Source organism: Salvelinus fontinalis, chromosome 3, assembly GCF_029448725.1.
Source record: "Salvelinus fontinalis isolate EN_2023a chromosome 3, ASM2944872v1, whole genome shotgun sequence".
Lineage (NCBI taxonomy): Eukaryota > Metazoa > Chordata > Actinopteri > Salmoniformes > Salmonidae > Salvelinus > Salvelinus fontinalis.
The window spans coordinates 60,554,659-60,579,823 of NC_074667.1; the positions used below are offsets into that span (position 1 = coordinate 60,554,659).

Consider the following 25,165-nt stretch of genomic DNA (forward strand, 5'->3'; position numbering starts at 1 on the left):
CATCATTGCTTTGCACAAAAAGGACTTCACAGGCAAGGATATTGCTGCCAGTAAGATTGCACCTAAATCAACAATTTATCGGATCATCAAGAACTTCAAGAAGAGTGGTTCAATTGTTGAACCAACCATCCAGGAACAGTTTGGTGATGAACAATGCCTTTTCCAGCAGGATGGAGCACCTTGCCATAAGGCAAAAATGATAACTAAGTGGCCCGGGGAACAAAACATCGATATTCTGGGTCCATGGCCAGGAAACTCCCCAGACCTTAACTTCATTGAGAACTTGTGGTCAATCCTCAAGAGGTGGGTGGACAAACAAAAACCCACAAATTCTGACAAACTCCAAGCATTGATTATGCAAGAATGTGCTGCCATCAGTCAGGATGTGGCCCAGAAGTTAATTGACAGCATGCCAGGGCAGATTGCAGAGGTCTTGAAAAAGAAGGGTCAACACTGCAAATATTGACTCTTTGCATCAACTTCATGTAATTGTCAATAAAAGCCTTTGACACTTATGAAATGGTTGTAATTAACATCTGACAAAAATATCTAAAGACACTGAAGCAGCAAACTTTGTGGAAATTAATATTTGTGTCATTCTTAAAACTTTTGGCCATGACTGCAGATACTCTATTTAGGGCCTATCAAAATGAAGTGTTACTCAATACAACATGATTAAATCTTAAAGGTAATGTTTCAGCGTTAATGGAGACTGTAGTCATGGTAAAAGCTGCATATGTCGGCTCAATCAGAAATTACCTTTACATTTCTATGGTGCAATCTGTTACACTTCAGCGATAGAGACTGAATAGAGCCCTTAGTCTGTTCAGAGAAGAGGCATTTAAGTAAATATGGACATAATGGTAGATACATAGAGGAAAGAGCAGTCTGCATCGGTACCTGATGACAAAAATATAGACACCATGTCACTTCTAACACGGTCATTTTATTACACATGGTACTGGGTAAACACTAAACACATGTATTGGACAGAATGCTTGTATCAACTACTTTCACCAGAGCAAGCTAAGATTTAATCTTGACACCCATTTCACGAGACAAGACATGAAAAAGGAAAAACTCAGAGAGATTGTAGTGGAACCTTGTCAGGGAATGCAAAAAGTCACTGTTCACACAGGCAGTATCAAGTTGATTATATTCCAGTTGTCTCCTAACTAGAGTTAACAACACAATTTGACTACATTAGATATGGTTCCTGTTTGATCCAGAGTGCATCCAAAACAACAAACATTATTACGGCTTCATACACGTATACAGTTGAAGTCGAAAGTTTACATACACCTTAGCCAAATACATTAAAACTCAGTTTTTCACAAGTCCTGACATTTAGTCCTAGTAAAAAGTCCCTGTCTTAGGTCAGTTAGGATCACCACTTTATTTTAAGAATGTGAAATGTCAGAATAATAGTAGAGAATGATTTATTTCAGCTTTATTTCTTTCATCACATTCCCAGTGGGTCAGAAGTTTACGTACACTCAATTAGTATTTGGTAGCATTGTCTTTAAATTGTTTAACTTGGATCAAACGTCTCCGGTAGCCTTCCACAAGCTTCCCACAATAAGTTGGGTGAATTTTGACCTATTCCTCCTGACAGAACTGGTGTAACTGAGTCAGGTTTGTAGACCTCCTTGCTGGCACACGCTTCAGTTCTGGCCACAAATTTTCTATAGGATTGAGGTCAGGGCTTTGTGATGGCCACGCCAATACCTTGACTTTGTTGTCCTCAAACCATTTTGCCACAACTTTGGAAGTATGCTTGGGGTCATTGTCCATTTGGAAGAACCATTTGCGACCAAGCTTTAACTTCCTGACGGATGTTTTGAGATGTTGCTTCCACATAATTTTGCTTCCACATAATTTTACTTCCTCATAATGCCATCTATTTTGTGAAGTGCACCAGTCCCTCCTGCAGCAAAGCACCCCCACAACATGATGCCCCCGGTCTTCACGGTTGGGATGATGTTCTTCGGCTTGCAAGCCTCCCCCTTTTTCCTCCAAACATTAACGATGGTCATTATGGCCAAACAGTTCTATTTTTGTTTCATCAGACCAGAGGACATTTCTCCAAAAAGTACGATCTTTGTCCCCATGTGCAGTTGCAAACCGTAGTCTGGCTTTTTTATGGCGGTTTTGGAGCAGTGGCTTCTTCCTTGCTGAGCCGCCTTTCAGGTTATGTCGATATAGGACTCGTTTTACTGTGGATATAGATACTTTTGTACCTTTTTCCTTCAGCATCTTCACAAGGTCCTTTGCTGTTGTTCTGGGATTGATTTGCACATTTCGCACCAAAGTACGTTCATCTCTAAGAGACAGAATGCATCTCCTTCCTGAGCGGTATGACGGCTGTGTGGTCCCATGGTGTTTATACTTGCGTACTATTGTTTTTGCAGATGAACGTGGTACCTACAGGCTTTTGGAAATAGCTCCCAAGGATGAACCTTTTTTCTGAGGTCTTGGCTGATTTCTTTAGATTTTCCCATGATGTCAAGCAAAGAGGCACTGAGTTGGAAGGTAGGCCTTGAAATACATCCACAGGTACACCTCCAATTGACTCAAATTATGTCAATTAGCCTATCAGAAGCTTCTAAAGCCATGACATAATTTTCTGGAATTTTCCAAGCTGTTTAAAGGGACAGTCAACTTAGTGTATGCAAACTTCTGACCCACTGGAATTGTGATACAGTGAATTATAAGTGAAATAATCTGTCTGTAAACAATTGTTGGAAAAATGACTTGTGTCATGCACAAAGTAGATGTCCTAACCGACACAAAGTAGATGTCCTAACCAACAAACTATAGTTTGTTAACAAGAAATTTGTGGAGTGGTTGAAAAACGAGTTTTAATGACTCCAACCTAAGTGTATGTAAACTTCTGACTTCAACTTTATCTCTCAAATTCTCACTTCTGATTTCCAGTTTTATTGTCCATTAAAAACACTCTATATTGTTAAGACTAGGCATATTTCCAGGGCTTTACTCAACAATGACTTGGATGTACAATATGACACCTCTCTCTACATCATCCGTAATAAAACTTTAATGCATCTTTCCAATATTACCTTAATCTCCATGTAGATGTACAGCTAGCGCTTTCATCAGAGATTCCGAGTATTCCCAATAAGGCATGTCTTTCATTACTAGTTACACCCAGTAATACAATACAGATTATCTATCTGTAAAGTCTGTAGTCTTTGGAATCAAGCAGTTGGCTAGTTTGATTAGCCATAGCCTACAACCAAGTTTAAAACCTTCCACAGAAAATAGGGTATAAAGATTCAGCAACAGCAAACTCTTTGATTTTCTTTGGTATTTCTGAGAGTTAAAAGGCCCTATTCAATCTGCATCGGGAAGTCCACCTCTACAGCGTGATTGACTACATTCACGGTAAACGCTGCAAATGTCGGCCCAATCGGAAATGACCTTAAAATGCATAGCGCAGAATCCTTGACGCTTCACAGTTTCAGATTGAATAGACCCCAAAGTCATAAGAGGACCAACACAGTTTTTGCTGAGGACAATCAGGACCCACTGGGTATAAAATATACAAACACAATCTTAGTAGAAAAATACATTACATCTCATGAGTTGCTGGGCAGAAAAGGGTAAGTGTTGGAGTGTGCAGGATCTGTTCTATTATGATAAAACTAATATACTTACCATTCAAAATGCTACCACATGGATCATACTTAGCATAATATCCGCAGATATTCTAAATCTGGGAACGAAATGACATTTTGAAGAACGACTGCTTTGCAGGGAGAGAGGTTGGAACTGATAACATAGAAATGTGATTTCACATTGGAAGAGAAATGCAAATATCTAAACTAAAATCTACACAAAATAAGATGGATTAATAGAACTTTTGTTGCAAGGAGAGACAATCCAGGCCTGGAGTAAAGCAGAGGCCTTCCGTTCACATACTGTACAGTACACGAGAATGAGATCAGGTAAAAGCCTTGAGAGTTTGAACGATCTCTTCCAGTCTATCTGTTAGTAACCATCTGTAATCAGTTTACAGCCAGACATATAGACAATTACAGAAAGATGAAAGACGAGCTCTCCTTTCACATGTTTGAGTCAGATGGAGGATGTGTCGATTGTTTGGTCTGTCAACAACGCCCCCTACAAACACTGCAGACTTTAGTTTCAGCCCAGCACTATTCAACTCATCAACTAACCATAAAATCTCGATTAGCTGAATCAGGTGTGCTAATGCTGGCTATGGAACAAAATGATTGTATCAGTAGCTAGGTTTCCATCCAATTAGAGACAGATGTTCATGCAAATATTCTAGAATTCGCATAAAGAAAATATGCGCATAAAAACCAGTGCCTGATAAAACAGAGACACAAAATGTACTTTTCCGCTCCAGTTTTCATGTACCAAATAAAAATCGAAATCTAAAATCTAAAGTGTTTCCATTGCATTTTCAACTCTACTATAACTCTGGTCTTGGCAGATGGGCTCCAGCCATCAACTCTCAGATACCGTGCAGGTAGGCTCGTCTACATGATACGGTTATTATGGATAAGAGGGAGAATATTTGTACTTGTCAAATGGCAGTCAAGCGTCGATCATCACCTCACCATTTCTCGCATAAGATATTTTACCGGCACAAAAAGATCCCACCATGTCGGCATTTTTTGTATTTTTTTCAAAACTTCACAGCTGTCCTGATTTTTGTTTATACGGTATGACTTCACTCGCATAAACTGTGGATGGAAATGTGGTTAGTGTTGACACGTTTCCATTGGTTTGTAGCCAAGCCCCCTACTCCCAGTCCTAGTCATCTACAGTAGACACACCCTCCACACGGACTGTGCACGCTGAGAAAAACGGTTAGCACTAAAACTGGAAGAGTTTAACCTTGCCAAGGACAAACTAGGTTCTGCTCCGATCTGAGCGACCATTTTCCTATTACTCTGCTGTCTTATCTACAGAAACACTGAAATCCTGTTAAATGGAGCCATTTTCTCATTTGCCTGCGAGGTCGTTTTCATGCATGGAGAGATCCATTCATTGTGCTGCTGAGCCTCTGGAGACAGGGGGTTCTGCTGCAAGAAGAGACAGCTCACTGAGACAGATCACTGAGGGTCCAAAGGAAGTCCAGAGAGAGAAGCCGCTCAGAACCATCGCTGGAGCACAGCTATCATGGTGTATACACATCTGCATAGCAATGTGGTTGTAACAAGGGAGATATCCATAATTCTCCTTAGCAAACTGACAGGCAACACAGAAGAGAGGTGAGCAGGACAAGCCAAAGAGTAGTCCATGTCCTTTGATTGGTCAATTCCAATGGATTGTCCTTACATGGACCAATGGCAACTCTCAATATGTCCTCAATGTTGGCCAATGATCCTGCCCCTCCACTACCCTCTCTACTGAGCCTGGGCTGTGTGTGTGAGACAGAGAGGTATATCGCCCACTGCGGTTTGGGAGGCTCAGGAGGAGAAACAGAGGCCGCAGCACTCCATGCAGATCTCCAGGCAGTCTGCAGACTCGCAGCACGCGTCGATGATCCCACAGTCCATGTCACACGGCAGTTCACAGTCACCACACTCCTCGGAGGCACAGCAGCAACAGAAGCATGCCGAGTCGTCCCCCGCACACGAACCACAGGTGGCACAGTCCAACACGATGTTACACAGAGTCAGGAACTCACAGAACAGACAGGCCAGGATACAGTGAACACAGCAGTCTGAGCGGGAGAGGGAGAGACGAGGAGTTATTCATCTTTATTTGACCTGGTAAGTTGGTTGGGAATGCATACTGTTTGGAAAAGAGGGAGGAGAGGATGGGGGAGACGGGACAAGTGATGGATAATAATACTAGATGAGACACAGGAGGAGGGAGGAAGTGTAGGATACAGTGAGATAGACTAGATCAGGTAGCAACTCACCATCCTGTACCTCTGTAGGTATCTGGGAGCTGTTGCTCTTGGAGGAGCTCTTGCTCCTCTTGCTGCTCTGAGAGGTGATGGAGGGGTTGGACTGGAGCTTCTTGGAGTTCTTCATCCCCGACGAGGAAGAGGAAGAGGCTGCCTTAGGGAGGGAGCCAGGGGCCGGCCGATCACAGGGCCCTCCGTTCCTCACTCCGTTGGTGTGAGGGGCGTGTGTGCAGTTGGGGCCGTGTGTGTGGGGCTTGGCTCCGTCTCGTGGCTGGCTGGTTGGCTGTGTTAGGCAGGGTTGGCTGGGGTTGATGTGGGTGGATCGAGCCTGGGGCTGACCTGAGGACAGGAACAATGACAGAAAATAAAAACATTTACAATAGTTTCGGTGTAACAGCGGGACACATGGGAAACGTAGTCATTGATACAGCAGGCCCCAATGGCTCTTGGGAAGGGCCATGTGTATTATGATGACTTCTGACCCGGCTCATCTAGATGCTTACACGACAACCCACAGACAGACACTCTCCTCCTCTCCTGTCCTCCCCTCTCACTGCCGTGAATAAACATGAACAAGTTGGTGGGGGAAACGTGTCTTGGACACGACATCATTACAGATAATCCCCATAAGAAAAAGGCCTTCAGTTTGACCAGGTCAAATTCACAGAACATTGAGAATCTATTCAAATCATTAACAAGGACAATTGGTGCTTCATGGTCTACCACTGGCAGCTGCACATCCTGCATTCATATGTAACTCATGACTGTGATGCATATATGGTTGCTAGTTTTAGGGTTTTGATTTATGTGGACAGAGGGGCTGAAATGGCCTGGTCCTCACTCCTCACAGTCTCAAATGTAGGCCACACACACACACACACACACACACACACACACACACACACACACACACACACACACACACACACACACACACACACACACACACACACACACCTGGTGTGTTTACAGCCTACAAACCCTCTACTGTTCCTCCTTCAACTCAGACCAGGGTTGATCTTGGCTGTCCAACATGCACCTCTTCGTGTATTTTACTCTGAGCTGTGCCTCCAATACTAATTTCCTGAGGTGTGAAAGCACACCACCTCTGTCAAAACAAACACCTTGAAAAATATATGATATATTATGATAATATTTAATACCATCCTTTCGAGGCACTAAATATTTTCTTGACCTGAACACACAGATGGAGAGAGGTGTGACTTCACAGGGTAGAAAACCACTGCAGGATGTCCTGAGAGAAACACACAAAAACTGGCGGTTGAGATGCAGTGAAGCCTAGCGGGCAGTAAAACCGTCCATTAGACAATCATTCAGAGACAGATAACCCTGCTAGGGCTGTTTTGATTGGCCCATGGCCTGGGTCACACAACCAATTGAGTGTGATTAAAGATTCTTTCATTCAGCGTTTTCTAACCCCATTCCAGATGTCTGGCAACCCACGGGGTAGTGTGTGTGTGTGTGTGTGTGTGTGTGTGTGTGTGTGTGTGTGTGTGTGTGTGTGTGTGTGTGTGTGTGGGGAAAAATATTGTGTCTTCTGAAGTCATAAGTCTATACCTGCTGCTCTGAGTTATGTCTCCTTTCTCCTTTTCCTCCTCTCTCCCTCTCCCTCGCTCCTTCTTTCTCCCCCACTCTCTCTCCTTCTCTCTCCCCCACTCTCTCTCCCCACTCTCCTTCTCTCTCCCACTCTCTCTCCCCCACTCTCCTTCTCTCTCCCACTCTCCCCCCCTCTCCCCTTGTCTCTCCCCTTGTCTCTCCCCCTCGCTCTTTGTCTCTCCCCCTCGCTATCCCCCGATCTTTCACTTTAACCATTCTCACATTAAAAAAAATACAGTACAATGCTGTGTACTACATTACAGCATAACGGTTTGGTTCTGTCTAGAGGAGGAGAAGAGAGAGCGAGGGATGGTGAGCAGAGGAGGGGACAGGATGTGTGACCACCATTGTTCTCCAAATGATCGGTAAGGAGGAAGAGTCAGACCCATCCAAACCCTGGACCCCAGAGAGAAAGAATCTGCCCTAAAAACCATGTCCCAGCTTTTCACTTCACTAGAAAACACACACACACACACACACACACACACACACACACACACACACACACACACACACACACACACACACACACACACACACACACACACACACACACACACACACACACAATTGCAGCTACCAACCCTAATCAGAGTGAGTTTTAGTGAAACCACACAGAGCGATGACTTTACCCCACATCTCTCTGCTAGTCATTCTCTAAGTAGCACAGTGAATAAGTCCATGTCTGGTTAACAGTACGTTCCTATGGTTGGTAAAGACAACATCAGCAGGAATACAATATTGTTTGTTTACTGAATGCCACTGGAGTCTTTAAAAAAGGATTGCTGGCAATGGAGCAAGGGATAAGTTCCTTCTAACTGGACAGAGAGAGAGATCAAATGAGAGTTAAAATGGTGTCTGGATATTATTTAGAGTGGTATGAGAGTTCATTCACCCCTCTCCACTGTGTGTGGGTGTAGGTAGGGGTGGTTGTGTGTGTGTGTGTGTGTGTGTGTGTGTGTGGGCAGTAAACAGGCGGGTCTCTTGGGCATCTAGCAGCCAGACAGACAGACTAGGTTTCAGAGGAGTCATGCCTGTCTCCATACAAAGCCTAAGGACAAACAACAAGGCTGGCACGCACGCACACGCACACACACACACACACACACACACACACACACACACACACACACACACACACACACACACACACACACACACACACACACACACACACACACACACACACACACACACACACACACACACACACACACACACACACACACACACACACACACACACAGAGAGAGAGAAACAGCTCTTTGTGCAACACAGACTGCGATAGAGTGTGTGTGTTTGTGTGTTTGTGAGATAGAGAAACAGACGACAGTGTCTAAGAGAAAGATCCGTTCTGCGGATATACACCCCTAAGCTCTGGCTGTCTTGTCTATTTTGGGTCAGGAGTGATGTAAGGGCGTGCCACACAAACACAATGATTCAGCAGCACATAGTTAAAAATAAGAACAAATAAAAAGCCAAATGACTGTGGGCTTAGCATGATGAAAGTGGCACACCACAAACTGAAGGAGAAGAGGGGAGAAACCCAGAGCAGGAAGGAGGGTGAGTGTAGCCTGGGCCGGAGAATGCAAGAATATGTAAATATGTACAAAACAGTGTGTGAGAGAGACAGAGAGGGTTCATTTTGATTGTTTATTTTACTTTTGTTTATTATCTATTTCACTTGCTTTGGCAATGTTAACATGTTTCCCATGCCAATAAAGCCCTTGAATTGAATTGAGAGAGAGAGACAGGGTGAGACAGAGAGCGGGAGAGAGGCCCAGTGTAGGCCCAGCCTGTTGCCTGCAGCGATGGGGGTGTGGTATGTCTGGCTTGAGAGAGGGTGAATCACAGTCAGCTGAATGCTCACCTCTACCTCCCCTCACCCCTCCTTCTCTCCCCAAATCCCTCCATTCACTCACCTCCCATTACCCTCCAAACAGCCAACCTCTTCCTCACCTCCTCCCCCCTCTCTCTCCAAATCCCTCTCCTCCCACCACCTCCCCTTCAGTCACCTCCCTCCCACCACTCTAGACTTGAGGCTATGATTACTACTGATCACTGCACCTCTCTACCTTCCTAACCTCCCTCTTTCCCCCCCTTTTCCTCCCTCTCTCCCTCAGTGACTCAGCAGTCTGACCGGTAGACAGTAAACCGAGTGCTGTTAATGCCAGGCCAGCTGAACCAGGCCAGCTGAACCAGGCCAGCGCTGTGAGGGACCTGCTGGCCCCTGTTTTCCCTCCCTACATATAGAACAGAACACCTGAGTGACGTCCAGAACTGTTACTACAGATCACAGCTAATCACAACTAAGTGCTTTACATGGGAAGTACTGTCACCTTGTCCATCCATTGTCACCTCATTCACCACCAATGGGACTTGATGAGGACTGGGAGGCGGGGGGTGTTAAAATGGGTGACCCCTTAAAAACACTGACCTCATAAGCCCCTGGCTGCTTCAGCTCATTTCAATAACAATCTCTACAGGGATGGGGAATCTAATCTCAGAATAGCAGAGTGGTATTTCTAAAGAGTGCTATTCCAATGGAAGTTTAGCTTATTTCCCTATACAGAGTGGGCAATGGGGGCTGAGAGAGGATAAACGCTCCACTTAACTGGGAGAATGGGGTGAAAATAGGGAGAGAGGGAGGGAGGAGAGAGGGAGGGAGGAGAGAGGGAAGGAGGAGAGAGGAGAGAGGGAGAGAGGAGAGAGGAGAGGGGGAAGGAGGAGAGAGGGAAGGAGGAGAGAGAAGGAGGAGAGAGGAAAGGTCGAAAAGGTGAAAGGTAAGACAGAGGAGAGAGGGAAGGAGGAGAGAGGGAAGGAGGAGAGGGGAGAGAGGGAAGGAGGAGAGAGGAGAGGGGGAAAAGGTGAAAGGTAAGACAGAGGAGAGAGGGAAGGAGGAGAGAGGGAAGGAGGAGAGGGGAGAGAGGGAAGGAGGAGAGAGGGAAGGAGGAGAGAGGAAAGGGGAAAGAATAGGTCAGAAGTAAAGTTGGGGTTAGGTGTCACTCTTTCCAGGCTGTGTGTGTGTGTGTGTGTGTGTGTGTGTGTGTGTGTGTGTGTGTGTGTGTGTGTGTGTGTGTGTGTGTGTGTGTGTGTGTGTGTGTGTGTGAGAGAGAGAGAGAGAGAAAGAAGAAGAGGAGGATGAGGAGGAGGAGGATGAGGAAAAGGAGAGATTAATCACAGACTAGTGTGTGTGAAGGAGGAGGAAGAGGAGGATGAGGACAGATTCATCGCAGACTGGTGTGTAATTAAAGGCACTGTGTCACGATCCTGTTACATTTTACACCGGCGGCACTCTAACCTGGTCCACATCCCCTTTAATGAGCCCATCATCATACTGACCTCACCAAGCTGTCAACTCAGCCTTTCCACTGCACTGTTGTGTGTGCGTGATTCTACGCCTTACAACTAAAACGTTAACTAAATATTGCTCCATTTCAGCTGTTATTAACTTGTCTGTATGGAGCATTTTCTGACTTAAGTTGTACAAATGAGTCATGAGGACTGATGAATCCCTGTGGGCCCTGAACTCTCTGTGTTCCACTGTGGCGCCAGACAAAAGGAGTGAGGGAGTGAGTGAGGGAGTGAGTGAGGGAGGGAGTGAGTGAGTGAGTGAGAGAGGGAGTGTGAGGGGTCTGACAGAGAGGTGGTGGTGATGGTGGTTAGAGTAGCAGCAGGGCAGACCTGAGGTTTGGATGAAAACAGTTCAAAACATACAACAGTACACCCCCAAAGGAGAGGTCAGTCATGAATCAGACAGCTTTTCACCCCCCATGCTACTTCCTGGCAGGGTGTACAGGACTGACAGGCCACTCACACTGACGTATGAGCTTGACTGATGCTTTACTGAATCAATGTGCTGGAGACACAGACACACACCACTCTACTACTAAAGAGAACAGCACACACAAACCCGTGCACACACACACGCAAGCACAGCACACACAAACCCGTGCACACACACACACGCAGGCACAGCACACACAAAACCGTGCACACACACACGCAGGCACAGCACACACAAACCCGTGCACACACACACACGCGCGCGCCACATTAACACACAACCGTTAACGGCTCTCTCTGCACATTAGTCTCAGACAGCTTGTCAGAGGCCCAGCGCCAGACACATGCTACAGCCATGATGTCATCACTGTGAGACAGAGCATATGGGTTGCAGAATGCAATCTCGCTTCTGTTTTCCCACCCACACACACACACACACACGTCATTTACATGATGACACACACAGACCATAGACATCTAGTCATCTAGTAGCAGCAAGAGCCACTAGTTCATATTTGATATAATCAGTAGACAGGCCAAACTCTCTCTCTTTATGGCTGTGGTTGTAGCAGAGTAAGTGGATCTAGAAAGTTAGTCACAGTGTTGCTGATGATACAATAGTGTTCAATTTACAACTTCCAGAAACACACGCACAAAAACACACATACACACACAAATACGAGCCCCCAGACTGACTCAACAGCCATCTGCGTCAGCAGAGAAAAGCAGGTGTAACAGAGATGACATTGCTTGTAGATAGTGGTCTAAGGTCTGTTTTGATTTCTTCCCCTAATGGTTAAGGTTATGCTCGGGGAAGAGAAAGCTGATCCTAGATATGTACACCAGAGTGGGAGGAGGGTTTGAAAGCAGGTGTAGAAGATGGATGGAGGGAGGTATAGGGGGATGAGGGAGGTATAGGGGAATGAGGGAGGTATAGGGGGATGGGAGGAGGGAGGTATAGAGGGATGGAAGGAGGGAGTTATAGAGGGATGGAAGGAGGGAGTTATAGAGGAATGGGAGGGAGGTATAGGGGGATGGGATGAGGGAGGTATAGGGGGAAGGGAGGAGGGAGGTATAGGTGGAAGGGAGGAGGGAGGTATAAGGGGATGGGAGGAGGGAGGTATAGGGGGATGGGAGGAGGGAGGTATAGGGGGATGGAAGGAGGGAGGTATAGGGGAATGAGGGAGGTATAGGGGGATGGGAGGAGGGAGGTATAGGGGGATGGGAGGAGGGAGGTATAGGGGAATGGGAGGAGGGATGTATATGGGGGATGGGAGGAGGGAGGTATAGGGGGATGGAAGGAGGGAGGTATAGGGGGATGGGAGGAGGGTGGTATAGGGGAATGGGAGGAGGGAGGTATATGGGGGATGGGAGGAGGGAGGTATATGGGGGATGGGAGGAGGGAGGTATAGGGGGATGGGAGGAGGGAGGTATAGGGAGATGGGAGGAGGGAGGTATATGGGGGATGGGAGGAGGGAGGTATATGGGGGATGGGAGGAGGGAGGGGAATGAGGGAGGGGAATGAGGAAGGTATAGGGGGATGGAAGGAGGGAGGTATAGGGGGATGGGAGGAGGGAGGTATAGGGGGATGAGGGAGGAATAGGGGGATGAGGGAGGTATAGGGGGATGAGGGAGGTATAGGGGGATGGGAGGAGGGAGGTATAGAAGAATGGAAGGAGGGAGGTATAGGAGGATGGGAGGAGGGAGTTATAGGGGGATGGGAGGAGGGAGGTATAGGAGAATGGAAGGAGGGAGGTATAGAAGAATGGAAGGAGGGAGGTATAGGAGGATGGGAGGAGGGAGGTATAGGGGGATGGGAGGAGGGAGGTATAGGGGGATGGGAGGAGGGAGGTATAGGAGGATGGGAGGAGGGAGGTATAGGGGGATGGGAGGAGGGAGGGGGATGGAAGGAGGGAGGTATAGAGGAATGGAAGGAGGGAGGAATAGAGGAATGGAAGGAGGGAGGTATAGAAGGAGGGAGGTATAGGGGGATGGGAGGAGGGAGGTATAGGGGGATGGAAGGAGAGAGGTATAGGGGGATGGGAGGAGGGAGGTATATGGGAATGGAAGGAGGGAGGTATAGGGGGATGGGAGGAGGGCGGCATAGGGGGATGAGGGAGGTATAGGGGGATGAGGGAGGTATAGGGGGATAGAAGGAGGGAGGTATAGGGGAATGAGGGAGGTATAGGGGGATGGGAGGAGGGAGGTATAGAAGGAGGGAGTTATAGGGGGATGGAAGGAGGGAATTATAGAGGAATGGGAGGGAGGTATAGGGGGATGGGATGAGGGAGGTATAGGGGGATGGGAGGAGGGAGGTATAGGGGGATGGGAGGAGGGAGGTATAGAGGAATGGAAGGAGGGAGGTATAGGGGGATGGGAGGAGGGAGGTATAGGGGGATGGGAGGAGGGAGGTATAGGGGGATGGAAGGAGGGAGGTATAAGGGAATGAGGGAGGTATAGGGGGATGGGAGGAGGGAGGTATAGGGGGATGGAAGGAGGGAGGTATAGGGGGATGGGAGGAGGGAGGTATAGGGGAATGGGAGGAGGGATTTATATGGGGGATGGGAGGAGGGAGGTATAGGGGGATGGAAGGAGGGAGGTATAGGGGGATGGAAGGAGGGAGGTATAGGGGAATGAGGGAGGTATAGGGGGATGGGAGGAGGGAGGTATAGGTGGATGGGAGGAGGGAGGTATAGGGGGATGGGAGGAGGGAGGTATAGGGGAATGGGAGGAGGGATGTATATGGGGGATGGGAGGAGGGAGGTATAGGGGGATGGAAGGAGGGAGGTATAGGGGGATGGGAGGAGGGTGGTATAGGGGAATGGGAGGAGGGAGGTATATGGGGGATGGGAGGAGGGAGGTATAGGGGGATGGAAGGAGGGAGGTATAGGGGGATGGGAGGAGGGAGGTATAGGGGGATGGAAGAAGAGAGGTATAGGGGGATGGGAGGAGGGAGGTATATGGGAATGGAAGGAGGGAGGTATAGGGGATGGAAGGAGAGAGGTATAGGGGGATGGGAGGAGGGAGGTATATGGGAATGGAAGGAGGGAGGTATAGGGGGATGAGGGAGGTATATGGGGATGAGGGAGGTATAGGGGGATGGAAGGAGGGAGGTATAGGGGAATGAGGGAGGTATAGGGGGATGGGAGGAGGGAGGTATAGAGGGATGGAAGGAGGGAGTTATAGGGGGATGGAAGGAGGGAGGTATAGGGGGATGGGAGGAGGGAGGTATAGGGGGATGGAAGGAGGGAGGTATAGGGGGATGGGAGGAGGGAGGTATAGGGGGATGGGAGGAGGGAGGTATAGGGGGATGGAAGGAGGGAGGTATATGGGAATGAGGGAGGTATAGGGGGATGGGAGGAGGGAGGTATATTGTGGGATGGAAGGAGGGAGGTATAGGGGGATGGAAGGAGGGAGGTATAGGGGGATGGGAGGAGGGAGGTATGGGGGAATGGGAGGAGGGATGTATATGGGGATGGGAGGAGGGAGGTATAGGGGGATGGAAGGAGGGAGGTATAGGGGGATGGGAGGAGGGTGGTATAGGGGAATGGGAGGAGGGAGGTATATGGGGGATGGGAGGAGGGAGGTATAGGGGGATGGAAGGAGGGAGGTATAGGGGGATGGGAGGATGGAGGTACAGAGGAATGGAAGGAGGGAGGTATAGAGGAATGGAGGAGGGAGGTATAGGGGGATGGGAGGAAGGAGGTATAGGGGGATGGGAGGAGGGAGGTATATGGGGGATGGGAGGAGGGAGGGGAATGAGGGAGGTATAGGGGGATGGAAGGAGGGAGGTATAGGGGGATGGGAGGAGGGAGGTATAGGGGGATGAGGGAGGTATAGGGGGATGAGGGAGGTATAGGGGGATGAGGGAGGTATAGGGGGATGGGAGGAGGGAGGTATAGGAGAATGGAAGGAGGGAGGTATAGAAGAATGGAAGGAGGGAGGTATAGGAGGATGGGAGGAGGGAGGTATAGGGGGATGGGAGGAGGGAGGTATAGTGGGATGGGAGGAGGGAGGTATAGGAGGATGGGAGGAGGGAGGTATAGGGGGATGGGAGGAGGGAGGGGATGGAAGGAGGGAGGTATAGAGGAATGGAAGGAGGGAGGGAATAGAGGAATGGAAGGACGGAGGTATAGAGGAATGGAAGGAGGGATGTATAGGGGGATGGGAGGAGGGAGGTATAGGGGGATGGAAGGAGAGAGGTATTGGGGGATGGGAGGAGGGAGGTATAGAGGGATGGGAGGAGGGAGGTATAGGGGATGGAAGAGGTATAGGGGGATGGGAGGAGGGAGGTATTGGGGGATGGGAGGAGGGAGGTATAGGGGGATGGGAGGAGGGCGGTATAGGAGGATGGGAGAAGGGAGGTATAGGGGGATGGGAGGAGGGAGGTTTATGGGGGATGGAAGGAGGGAGGTATAGGGGATGGAAGAGGTATAGGGGGATGGGAGGAGGGAGGTATAGGAGGATGGGAGGAGGGATGTATAGGGGGATGGAAGGAGGGAGGTATAGGAGGATGGGAGGAGGGAGGTATAGGGGGATGGGAGGAGGGAGGTATAGGGGGATGGAAGGAGAGAGGTATAGGGGGATGGGAGGAGGGAGGTATATGGGAATGGAAGGAGGGAGGTATAGGGGGATGGGAGGAGGGCGGCATAGGGGGATGGGAGGAGGGAGGTATAGAGGAATGGAAGGAGGGAGGTATAGGGGGATGGGAGGAGGGAGGTATATGGGAATGGAAGGAGGGAGCATTAGAGGAATTGGAGGAGGGAGGTATATGGGAATGGAAGGAGGGAGGTATAGGGGGATTGGAGGAGGGAGGTTTATGGGGGATGGGAGGAGGGAGGTATATGGGAATGGAAAGAGGGAGGTATAGGGGGATGGGAGGAGGGAGGTATAGGGGGATGGAAGGAGGGAGGTATAGGGGGATGGGAGGAGGGAGGTATAGGGGGATGGGAGGAAGGAGGTATAGGGGGATGGGAGGAGGGAGGTATAGGGGGATGGAAGGAGGGAGGTATAGGGGGATGGGATTGGAGGAGGGCGGTATAGGGGGATGGGAGGAGGGAGGTATATGGGAATGGAAGGAGGGAGGTATATGGGAATGGAAGGAGGGAGTTATAGAAGGATGGGAGGAGGGCGGCATAGGGGGATGGGAGGAGGGAGGTATAGAGGAATGGAAGGAGGGAGGTATAGGGGGATCGGAGGAGGGAGGTATAGGGGGATGGGAGGAGGGATGTATAGGGGGATGGGAGGAGGGAGGTATAGGGGGATGGGATGAGGGAGGTATATGAAAATTGAAGGAGGGAGGTATAGGGGGATGGAAGGAGGGATGTATAGGGGGATGGGAGGAGGGAGGTATAGGGGGATGGGAGGAGGGAGGTATATGGGGGATGGGAGGAGGGAGGTATAGGGGGATGGAAGAGGGAGGTATAGGGGGATGGAAGGAGGGAGGTACAGGTGAATGGAAGGAGGGAGGTACAGGGGAATGGAAGGAGGGAGGTATAGGAGGATGGGAGGAGGGAGGTATAGGGGGATGGGAGGAGGGAGGGGGATGGAAGGAGGGAGGTATAGAGGAATGGAAGGAGGGAGGTATAGAGGAATGGAAGGAGAGAGGTATAGAGGAATGGAAGGAGGGAGGTATAGGGGGATGGGAGGAGGGAGGTATAGGGGGATGGAAGGAGGGAGGTATAGGGGGATGGGAGGAGGGAGGTATAGGGGGATGGGAGGAAGGAGGTATAGGGGGATGGGAGGAGGGAGGTATAGGGGGATGGAAGGAGGGAGGTATAGGGGGATGGGATGGGAGGAGGGCGGTATAGGGGGATGGGAGGAGGGAGGTATATGGGAATGGAAGGAGGGAGGTATAGGGGGATGGGAGGAGGGAGGTATAGGGGGATGGGAGGAAGGAGGTATAGGGGGATGGGAGGAGGGAGGTATAGGGGGATGGAAGGAGGGAGGTATAGGGGGATGGGATGGGAGGAGGGCGGTATAGGGGGATGGGAGGAGGGAGGTATATGGGAATGGAAGGAGGGAGGTATATGGGAATGGAAGGAGGGAGTTATAGAGGGATGGGAGGAGGGCGGCATAGGGGGATGGGAGGAGGGAGGTATAGAGGAATGGAAGGAGGGAGGTATAGGGGGATGGGAAGAGGGAGGTATAGAGGATTGGAAGGAGGGAGGTATAGGGGGATGGGAGGAGGGAGGCATAGGGGGATGGGAGGAGGGAGGAATAGAGGAATGGAAGGAGGGAGGTATAGGGGGATGGGAGGAGGGCGGTATAGGGGGATGGGAGGAGGGAGGTATAGGGGGATGGAAGGAGGGAGGTATATGGGAATGGAAGGAGGGAGTTATAGGGGGATGGGAGGAGGGAGGCATAGGGGGATGGGAGGAGGGAGGAATAGAGGAATGGAAGGAGGGAGGTATAGGGGGATGGGAGGAGGGAGGTATATGGGAATGGAAGGAGGGAGGTATAGGGGGATGGGAGGAGGGTGGCATAGGGGGATGGGAGGAGGGAGGTATAGAGGAATGGAAGGAGGGAGGTATAGGGGGATGGGAGAAGGGAGGTATAGAGGAATGGGAGAAGGGAGGTTTATGGGGGATGGGATGAGAGAGGTATAGGGGGATGGGAGGAGGGAGGTATAGGGGGATGGGAGAAGGGAGGTAAAGAGGAATGGAAGGAGGGAGGTATAGGGGGATGGGAGGAGGGAGGTATAGGGGAATGGAAGGAGGGAGGTATAGAGGAATGGAAGGAGGGAGGTATAGGGGGATGGGAGGAGGGAGGTATAGGGGAATGGAAGGAGGGAGGTATATAGGAATGGAAGGAGGGAGGTATAGGGGGATGGGAGGAGGGAGATACAGGGGGATGGGAGGAGGGAGGTATAGTGGGATGGGATGAGGGAGGTATAGGGGGATGGGAGGAGGGATGTATAGAGGAATGGAAGGAGGGAGGTATAGAGGGATGGGATGAGGGAGGTATAGGAGGATGGGAGGAGGGAGGTATAGAGGAATGGAAGGAGGGAGGTATAGGGGGATCGGAGGAGGGATGTATAGGGGGATGGGAGGAAGGATGTATAGGGGGATGGGAGGAGGGAGGTATAGGGGGATGGGATGAGGGAGGTATATGAAAATTGAAGGAGGGAGGTATAGGGGGATGGAAGGAGGGATGTATAGGGGGATGGGAGGAGGGAGGTATAGGGGGATGGGAGGAGGGAGGTATATGGGGGATGGGAGGAGGGAGGTATAGGGGGATGGAAGAGGGAGGTATAGGGGGATGGAAGGAGGGAGGTACAGGTGAATGGAAGGAGGGAGGTATAGGGGAATGGAAGGAGGGAGGTATAGGAGGATGGGAGGAGGGAGGTATAGGGGGATGGGAGGAGGGAGGGGGATGGAAGGAGGGAGGTATAGAGGAATGGAAGGAGGGAGGTATAGAGGAATGGAAGGAGAGAGGTATAGAGGAATGGAAGGAGGGAGGTATAGGGGGATGGGAGGAGGGAGGTATAGGGGGATGGAAGGAGGGAGGTATAGGGGGATGGGAGGAGGGAGGTATAGGGGGATGGGAGGAAGGAGGTATAGGGGGATGGGAGGAGGGAGGTATAGGGGGATGGAAGGAGGGAGGTATAGGGGGATGGGATGGGAGGAGGGCGGTATAGGGGGATGGGAGGAGGGAGGTATATGGGAATGGAAGGAGGGAGGTATATGGGAATGGAAGGAGGGAGTTATAGGGGGATGGGAGGAGGGCGGCATAGGGGGATGGGAGGAGGGAGGTATAGAGGAATGGAAGGAGGGAGGTATAGGGGGATGAAAGGAGGGAGGTATAGGGGGATGGGATGGGAGGAGGGCGGTATAGGGGGATGGGAGGAGGGAGGTATATGGGAATGGAAGGAGGGAGGTATATGGGAATGGGAGGAGGGAGTTATAGGGGGATGGGAGGAGGGAGGCATAGGGGGATGGGAGGAGGGAGGAATAGAGGAATGGAAGGAGGGAGGTATAGGGGGATGGGAGGAGGGAGGTATATGGGAATGGAAGGAGGGAGGTATAGGGGGATGGGAGGAGGGTGGCATAGGGGGATGGGAGGAGGGAGGTATAGGGGAATGGAAGGAGGGAGGTATAGGGGGATGGGAGAAGGGAGGTATAGAGGAATGGGAGAAGGGAGGTTTATGGGGGATGGGATGAGAGAGGTATAGGGGGATGGAAGGATGGAGATATAGAGGAATGGAAGGAGGGAGGTATAGGGGGATGGGAGAAGGGAGGTATAGAGGAATGGGAGAAGGGAGGTTTATGGGGGATGGGAGGAGGGAGGTATAGGGGGATGGGAGGAGGGAGGTATAGGGGGATGGGAGGAGGGAGGTATAGGGGGATGGGAGAAGGGAGGTAAAGAGAAAAGGAAGGAGGGAGGTATAGGGGGATGGGAGGAGGGAGGTATAGGGGGATGGGAGGAGGGAGGTATAGGGGGATGGAAGGAGGGAGGTATAGGGGGATGGAAGGAGGGAGGTATAGGGGGATGGGAGGAGGGAGGTATAGTGGGATGGGAGGAGGGAGGTATAGGGGGATGGGAGGAGGGAGGTATAGGGGGATGGGAGGAGGGAGGTATAGGGGAATGGAAGAGGGAGGTATAGAGGAATGGAAGGAGGGAGGTATAGGGGATGGGAGGAGGGAGGTATAGAGGGATGGGAGGAGGGAGGTATAGTGGGATGGGAGGAGTGAGGTTTATGGGGGATGGGACGAGGGAGGTTTATGGGGGATGGGAGGAGGGAGGTATAGGGGAATGGAAGGAGGGAGGTATAGAGGAATGGAAGGAGGGAGGTATAGGGGGATGGGAGGAGGGAGGTACAGGGGGATGGGAGGAGGGAGGTATAGTGGGATGGAAGGAGGGAGTTATAGGGGGATGGAAGGAGGGAATTATAGAGGAATGGGAGGGAGGTATAGGGGGATGGAAGGAGGGAGGTATAGGGGGATGGGAGGAGGGAGGTATAGGGGGATGGGAGGAGGGAGGTATAGGAGGATGGGAGGAGGGAGGTATAGGGGGATGGGAGGAGGGAGGGGGATGGAAGGAGGGAGGTATAGAGGAATGGAAGGAGGGAGGTATAGAGGAATGGAAGGAGGGAGGTATAGAGGAATGGAAGGAGGGAGGTATAGGGGGATGGGAGGAGGTAGGTATAGGGGGATGGAAGGAGAGAGGTATAGGGGGATGGGAGGAGGGAGGTATAGGGGGATGGGAGGAGGGAGGTATAGGGGGATGGAAGGAGGGAGGCATAGGGGGATGGGAGGAGGGAGGTATAGGGGGATGGAAGGAGGGAGGTATAGGAGGATGGGAGGAGGGAGGTATAGGGGGATGGGAGGAAGGAGGTATAGGGGGATGGAAGGAGGGAGGTACAGGGGGATGGGATGGGAGGAGGGCGGTATAGGGGGATGGGAGGAGGGAGGTATATGGGAATGGAAGGAGGGAGTTATAGGGGGATGGGAGGAGGGCGGCATAGGGGGATGGGAGGAGGGAGGTATAGAGGAATGGAAGGAGGGAGGTATAGGGGGATGGGAAGAGGGAGGTATATGGGAATGGAAGGAGGGAGGTTTATGGGGGATGGGATGAGAGAGGTATGGGGGATGGGAGGAGGGAGGTATAGGGGGATGGGAGAAGGGAGGTAAAGAGGAATGGAAGGAGGGAGGTATAGGGGGATGGGAGGAGGGAAGCATAGGGGGATGGGAGGAGGGAGGTATAGGGGGATGGAAGGAGGGAGGTATAGGGGGATGGGAGGAGGGAAGTATAGGGGGATGGGAGGAGGGAGGTATAGGGGGATGGGAGGAGGGAGGTATAGGGGAATGGAAGAGGGAGGTATAGGGGATGGGAGGAGGGAGGTATAGGGGGATGGAAGGAGGGATGTATAGGGGGATGGGAGGAGGGAGGTATATGGGGGATGGTAGGAGGGAGGTATAGAGGGATGGAAGGAGGGAGTTATAGAGGAATGGGAGGAGGGATGTATAGGGGGATGGTAGGAGGGATGTATAGGGGGATGGGAGGAGGGAGGTATAGGGGGATGGAAGGAGGGAGGTATAGGGGAATGGTAGGAGGGATGTATAGGGGGATGGGAGGAGGGAGGTATATGGGGGATGGGAGGAGGGAGGTATAGAGGGATGGAAGGAGGGAGTTAGAGGGATGAAAGGAGGGAGTTATAGAGGAATGGGAGGGAGGTATAGGGGGATGGAAGGAGGGAGGTATAGGGGGATGGGAGGAGGGAGGTATAGGGGGATGGGAGGTGGGAGGTATATGGGGATGGGAGGAGGTAGGTATATGGGGATGGGAGGAGGGAGGTAAAGAGGAATGGAAGGAGGGAGGTATAGGGGGGGTGGAAGGAGGGAGGTATAGGGGGATGGGAGGAGGTAGGTATATGGGGATGGGAGGAGGGAGGTAAAGAGGAATGGAAGGAGGGAGGTATAGGGGGGGTGGAAGGAGGGAGGTACAGGGGAATGGAAGGAGGGAGGTATAGGGGGGTGGAAGGAGGGAGGTACAGGGGAATGGAAGGAGGGAGGTATAGGGGAATGGAAGGAGGGAGGTATAGGGGGGATGGGAGGAGGGAGGTATATGGGGGATGGGAGGAGGGAGGTATAGAGGGATGGAAGGAGGGAGTTATAGGGGGATGGAAGGAGGGAGTTATAGAGGAATGGGAGGGAGGTATAGGGGGATGGAAGGAGGGAGGTATAGGGGGATGGGAGGAGGGAGGTATAGGGGGATGGGAGGAGGGAGGTATAGGAGGATGGGAGGAGAGAGGTATAGGGGGATGGGAGGAGGGAGGGGGATGGAAGGAGGGAGGTATAGAGGAATGGAAGGAGGGAGGTATAGAGGAATGGAAGGAGGGAGGTATAGAGGAATGGAAGGAGGGAGGTATAGGGGGATTGGAGGAGGGAGGTATAGGGGGATGGAAGGAGAGAGGTATAGGGGGATGGGAGGAGGGAGGTATAGGGGGGTGGGAGGAGGGAGGTATAGGGGGATGGGAGGAAGGAGGTATAGGGGGATGGAAGGAGGGAGGTACAGGGGGATGGGATGGGATGGGAGGGCGGTATAGGGGGATGGGAGGAGGGAGGTATATGGGAATGGAAGGAGGGAGGTATATGGGAATGGAAGGAGGGAGTTATAGGGGGATGGGAGAAGGGAGGTATAGAGGAATGGGAGAAGGGAGGTTTATGGGGGATGGGATGAGAGAGGTATGGGGGATGGGAGGAGGGAGGTATAGGGGGATGGGAGAAGGGAGGTAAAGAGGAATGGAAGGAGGGAGGTATAGGGGGATGGGAGGAGGGAGGTATAGAGGAATGGAAGGAGGGAGGTATAGGGGGATGGGAGAAGGGAGGTATAGAGGAATGGGAGAAGGGAGGTTTATGGGGGATGGGATGAGAGAGGTATGGGGGATGGGAGGAGGGAGGTATAGGGGGATGGGAGAAGGGAGGTAAAGAGGAATGGAAGGAGGGAGGTATAGGGGGATGGGAGGAGGGAAGTATAGGGGGATGGGAGGAGGGAGGTATAGGGGGATGGAAGGAGGGAGGTATAGGGGGATGGGAGGAGGGAAGTATAGGGGGATGGGAGGAGGGAGGTATAGGGGGATGGGAGGAGGGATGTATAGGGGAATGGAAGAGGGAGGTATAGAGGAATGGAAGGAGGGAGGTATAGAGGAATGGAAGGAGGGAGGTATAGGGGATGGGAGGAGGGAGGTATAGTGGATGGGATGAGGGAGGTATATGGGGATGGAAGGAGGGAGGTATAGGGGGATGGGAGGAGGGAGGTATATGGGGGATGGTAGGAGGGAGGCATAGAGGGATGGAAGGAGGGAGGTATAGAGGAATGGAAGGAGGGAGGTATATGGGGATGGGAGGAGGGAGGTATATGGGGATGGGAGGAGGGAGGTATAGTGGGATGGGAGGAGGGAGGTATATGGGGATGGGAGGAGGGAGGTATATGGGGATGGGAGGAGGGAGGTATAGTGGGATGGGAGGAGGGAGGTATATGGGGATGGGAGAAGGAAGGTATAGGGGGGTGGGATGAGGGAGGTATAGGGGGATGGAAGGAGGGAGGTACAGTGGGGCAAAAAGTATTCAGTCAGCCACCAATTGTGCAAGTTCTCTCACTTAAAAACATGAGAGGCCTGTTTCATCATAGGTACACTTCAACTATGACAGACAAAATGAGAAAAAAAATCCAGAAAATCAGATTGTAGGATTTTTAATGAATTTATTTGCAAATTATGGTGGAAAATAAGTATTTGGTCAATAACAAAAGTTTATCGCAATACTTTGTTATATACCCTTTGTTGGCAATGACAGATGTCAAACGTTTTCTGTAAGTCTTCACAAGGTTTTCACACACTGTTGCTGGTATTTTGGCCCATTCCTCCATGCAGATCTCCTCTAGAGCAGTTATGTTTTGGGGCTGTTGCTGGGCAACACAGACTTTCAACTCCCTCCAAAGATGTTCTATGGGGTTGAGATCTGGAGACTGGCTAGGCCACTCCAGGACCTTGAAATGCTTCTTATGAAGCCACTCCTTCGTTGCCCGGGCAGTGTGTGGGATCATTGTCATGCTGAAAGACCCAGCCACGTTTCATCTTCAATGCCCTTGCTGATGGAAGGAGGTTTTCACTCAAAATCTCACGATACATGGCCCCATTCATTCTTTCCTTTACACGGATCAGTCGTCCTGGTCCCTTTGCAAAAAGCAGCCCCAAAGCATGATGTTTCCACCCCCATGCTTCACAGTAGGTATGGTGTTCTTGGGATGTAACTCAGCATTCTTTGACCTCCAAACACGACGAGTTGAGTTTTTACCAAAAAGTTATATTTTTGTTTCATCTGACCATATGACATTCTCCCAATCTTCTTCTGGATCATCCAAATGCTCTCCAGCAAACTTCAGACGGGCCTGGACATGTACTGGCTTAAGCAGGGGGACACGTCTGGCACTGCAGGATTTGAGTCCCTGGCGGCGTAGTGTGTAACTGATGGTAGGCTTTGTTACTTTGGTCCCAGCTCTCTGCAGGTCATTCACTAGGTCCCCCCCGTGTGGTTCTGGGATTTTTGCTCACCGTTCTTGTGATCATTTTGACCCCACGGGGTGAGATCTTCCGTGGAGCCCCAGATCGAGGGAGATTATCAGTGATCTTGTATGTCTTCCATTTCCTAATAATTGCTCCCACAGTTGATTTCTTCAAACCAAGCTGCTTACCTATTGCAGATTCAGTCTTCCCAGCCTGGTGCAGGTCTACAATTTTGTTTCTGGTGTCCTTTGACAGCTCTTTGGTCTTGGCCATAGTGGAGTTTGGAGTGTGACTGTTTGAGGTTGTGGACAGGTGTCTTTTATACTGATAACAAGTTCAAACAGGTGCCATTAATACAGGTAACGAGTGGAGGACAGGAGCCTCTTAAAGAAGAAGTTACAGGTCTGTGAAAGCCAGAAATCTTGCTTGTTTGTAGGTGACCAAATACTTATTTTCCACCATAATTTGCAAATTAATTCATTAAAAATCCTACAATGTGATTTTCTGGATTTTTCCCCCCTCATTTTGTCTGTCATAGTTGAAGTGTACCTATGCTTACAGGCCTCTCTCATCTTTTTAAGTGGGAGAACTTGCACAATTGGTGGCTGACTAAATACTTTTTTGCTCCAATGTATATGGGGATGGAAGGAGGGAGGTATAGGGGGGTGGGAGGAGGGAGGTATAGGGGGATGGAAGGAGGGAGGTATAGGGGGATGGGAGGAGGGAGGTATAGGGGGGTGGGAGGAGGGAGGTATAGGGGGATGGGAGGAATAGGGGGGTGGGAGGAATAGGGGGGTGGGAGGAATAGGGGGTGGGAGGTATAGGGAGATGGAAGGAGAGAGGTATAA

General features: G+C 50.7%; 1 protein-coding gene across 1 annotated transcript in view; it reads right to left on the reverse strand.

Moving 5' to 3' along the window:
• Positions 1-926: 926 nt before the first annotated feature.
• mdfi (MyoD family inhibitor) overlaps positions 927-25,165 on the reverse strand; it is a 57,245-nt gene continuing 33,006 nt past the window's right edge. Inside the window, exons 4-5 of the mRNA XM_055917664.1 lie at positions 5,921-6,247; positions 927-5,719 (exon numbers count right to left, since the gene is read on the reverse strand). Coding sequence (XP_055773639.1) covers positions 5,463-5,719; positions 5,921-6,247 — 584 coding nt within the window. The 3' untranslated portion in view covers positions 927-5,462. The remainder of the gene's footprint in view (positions 5,720-5,920; positions 6,248-25,165) is intronic.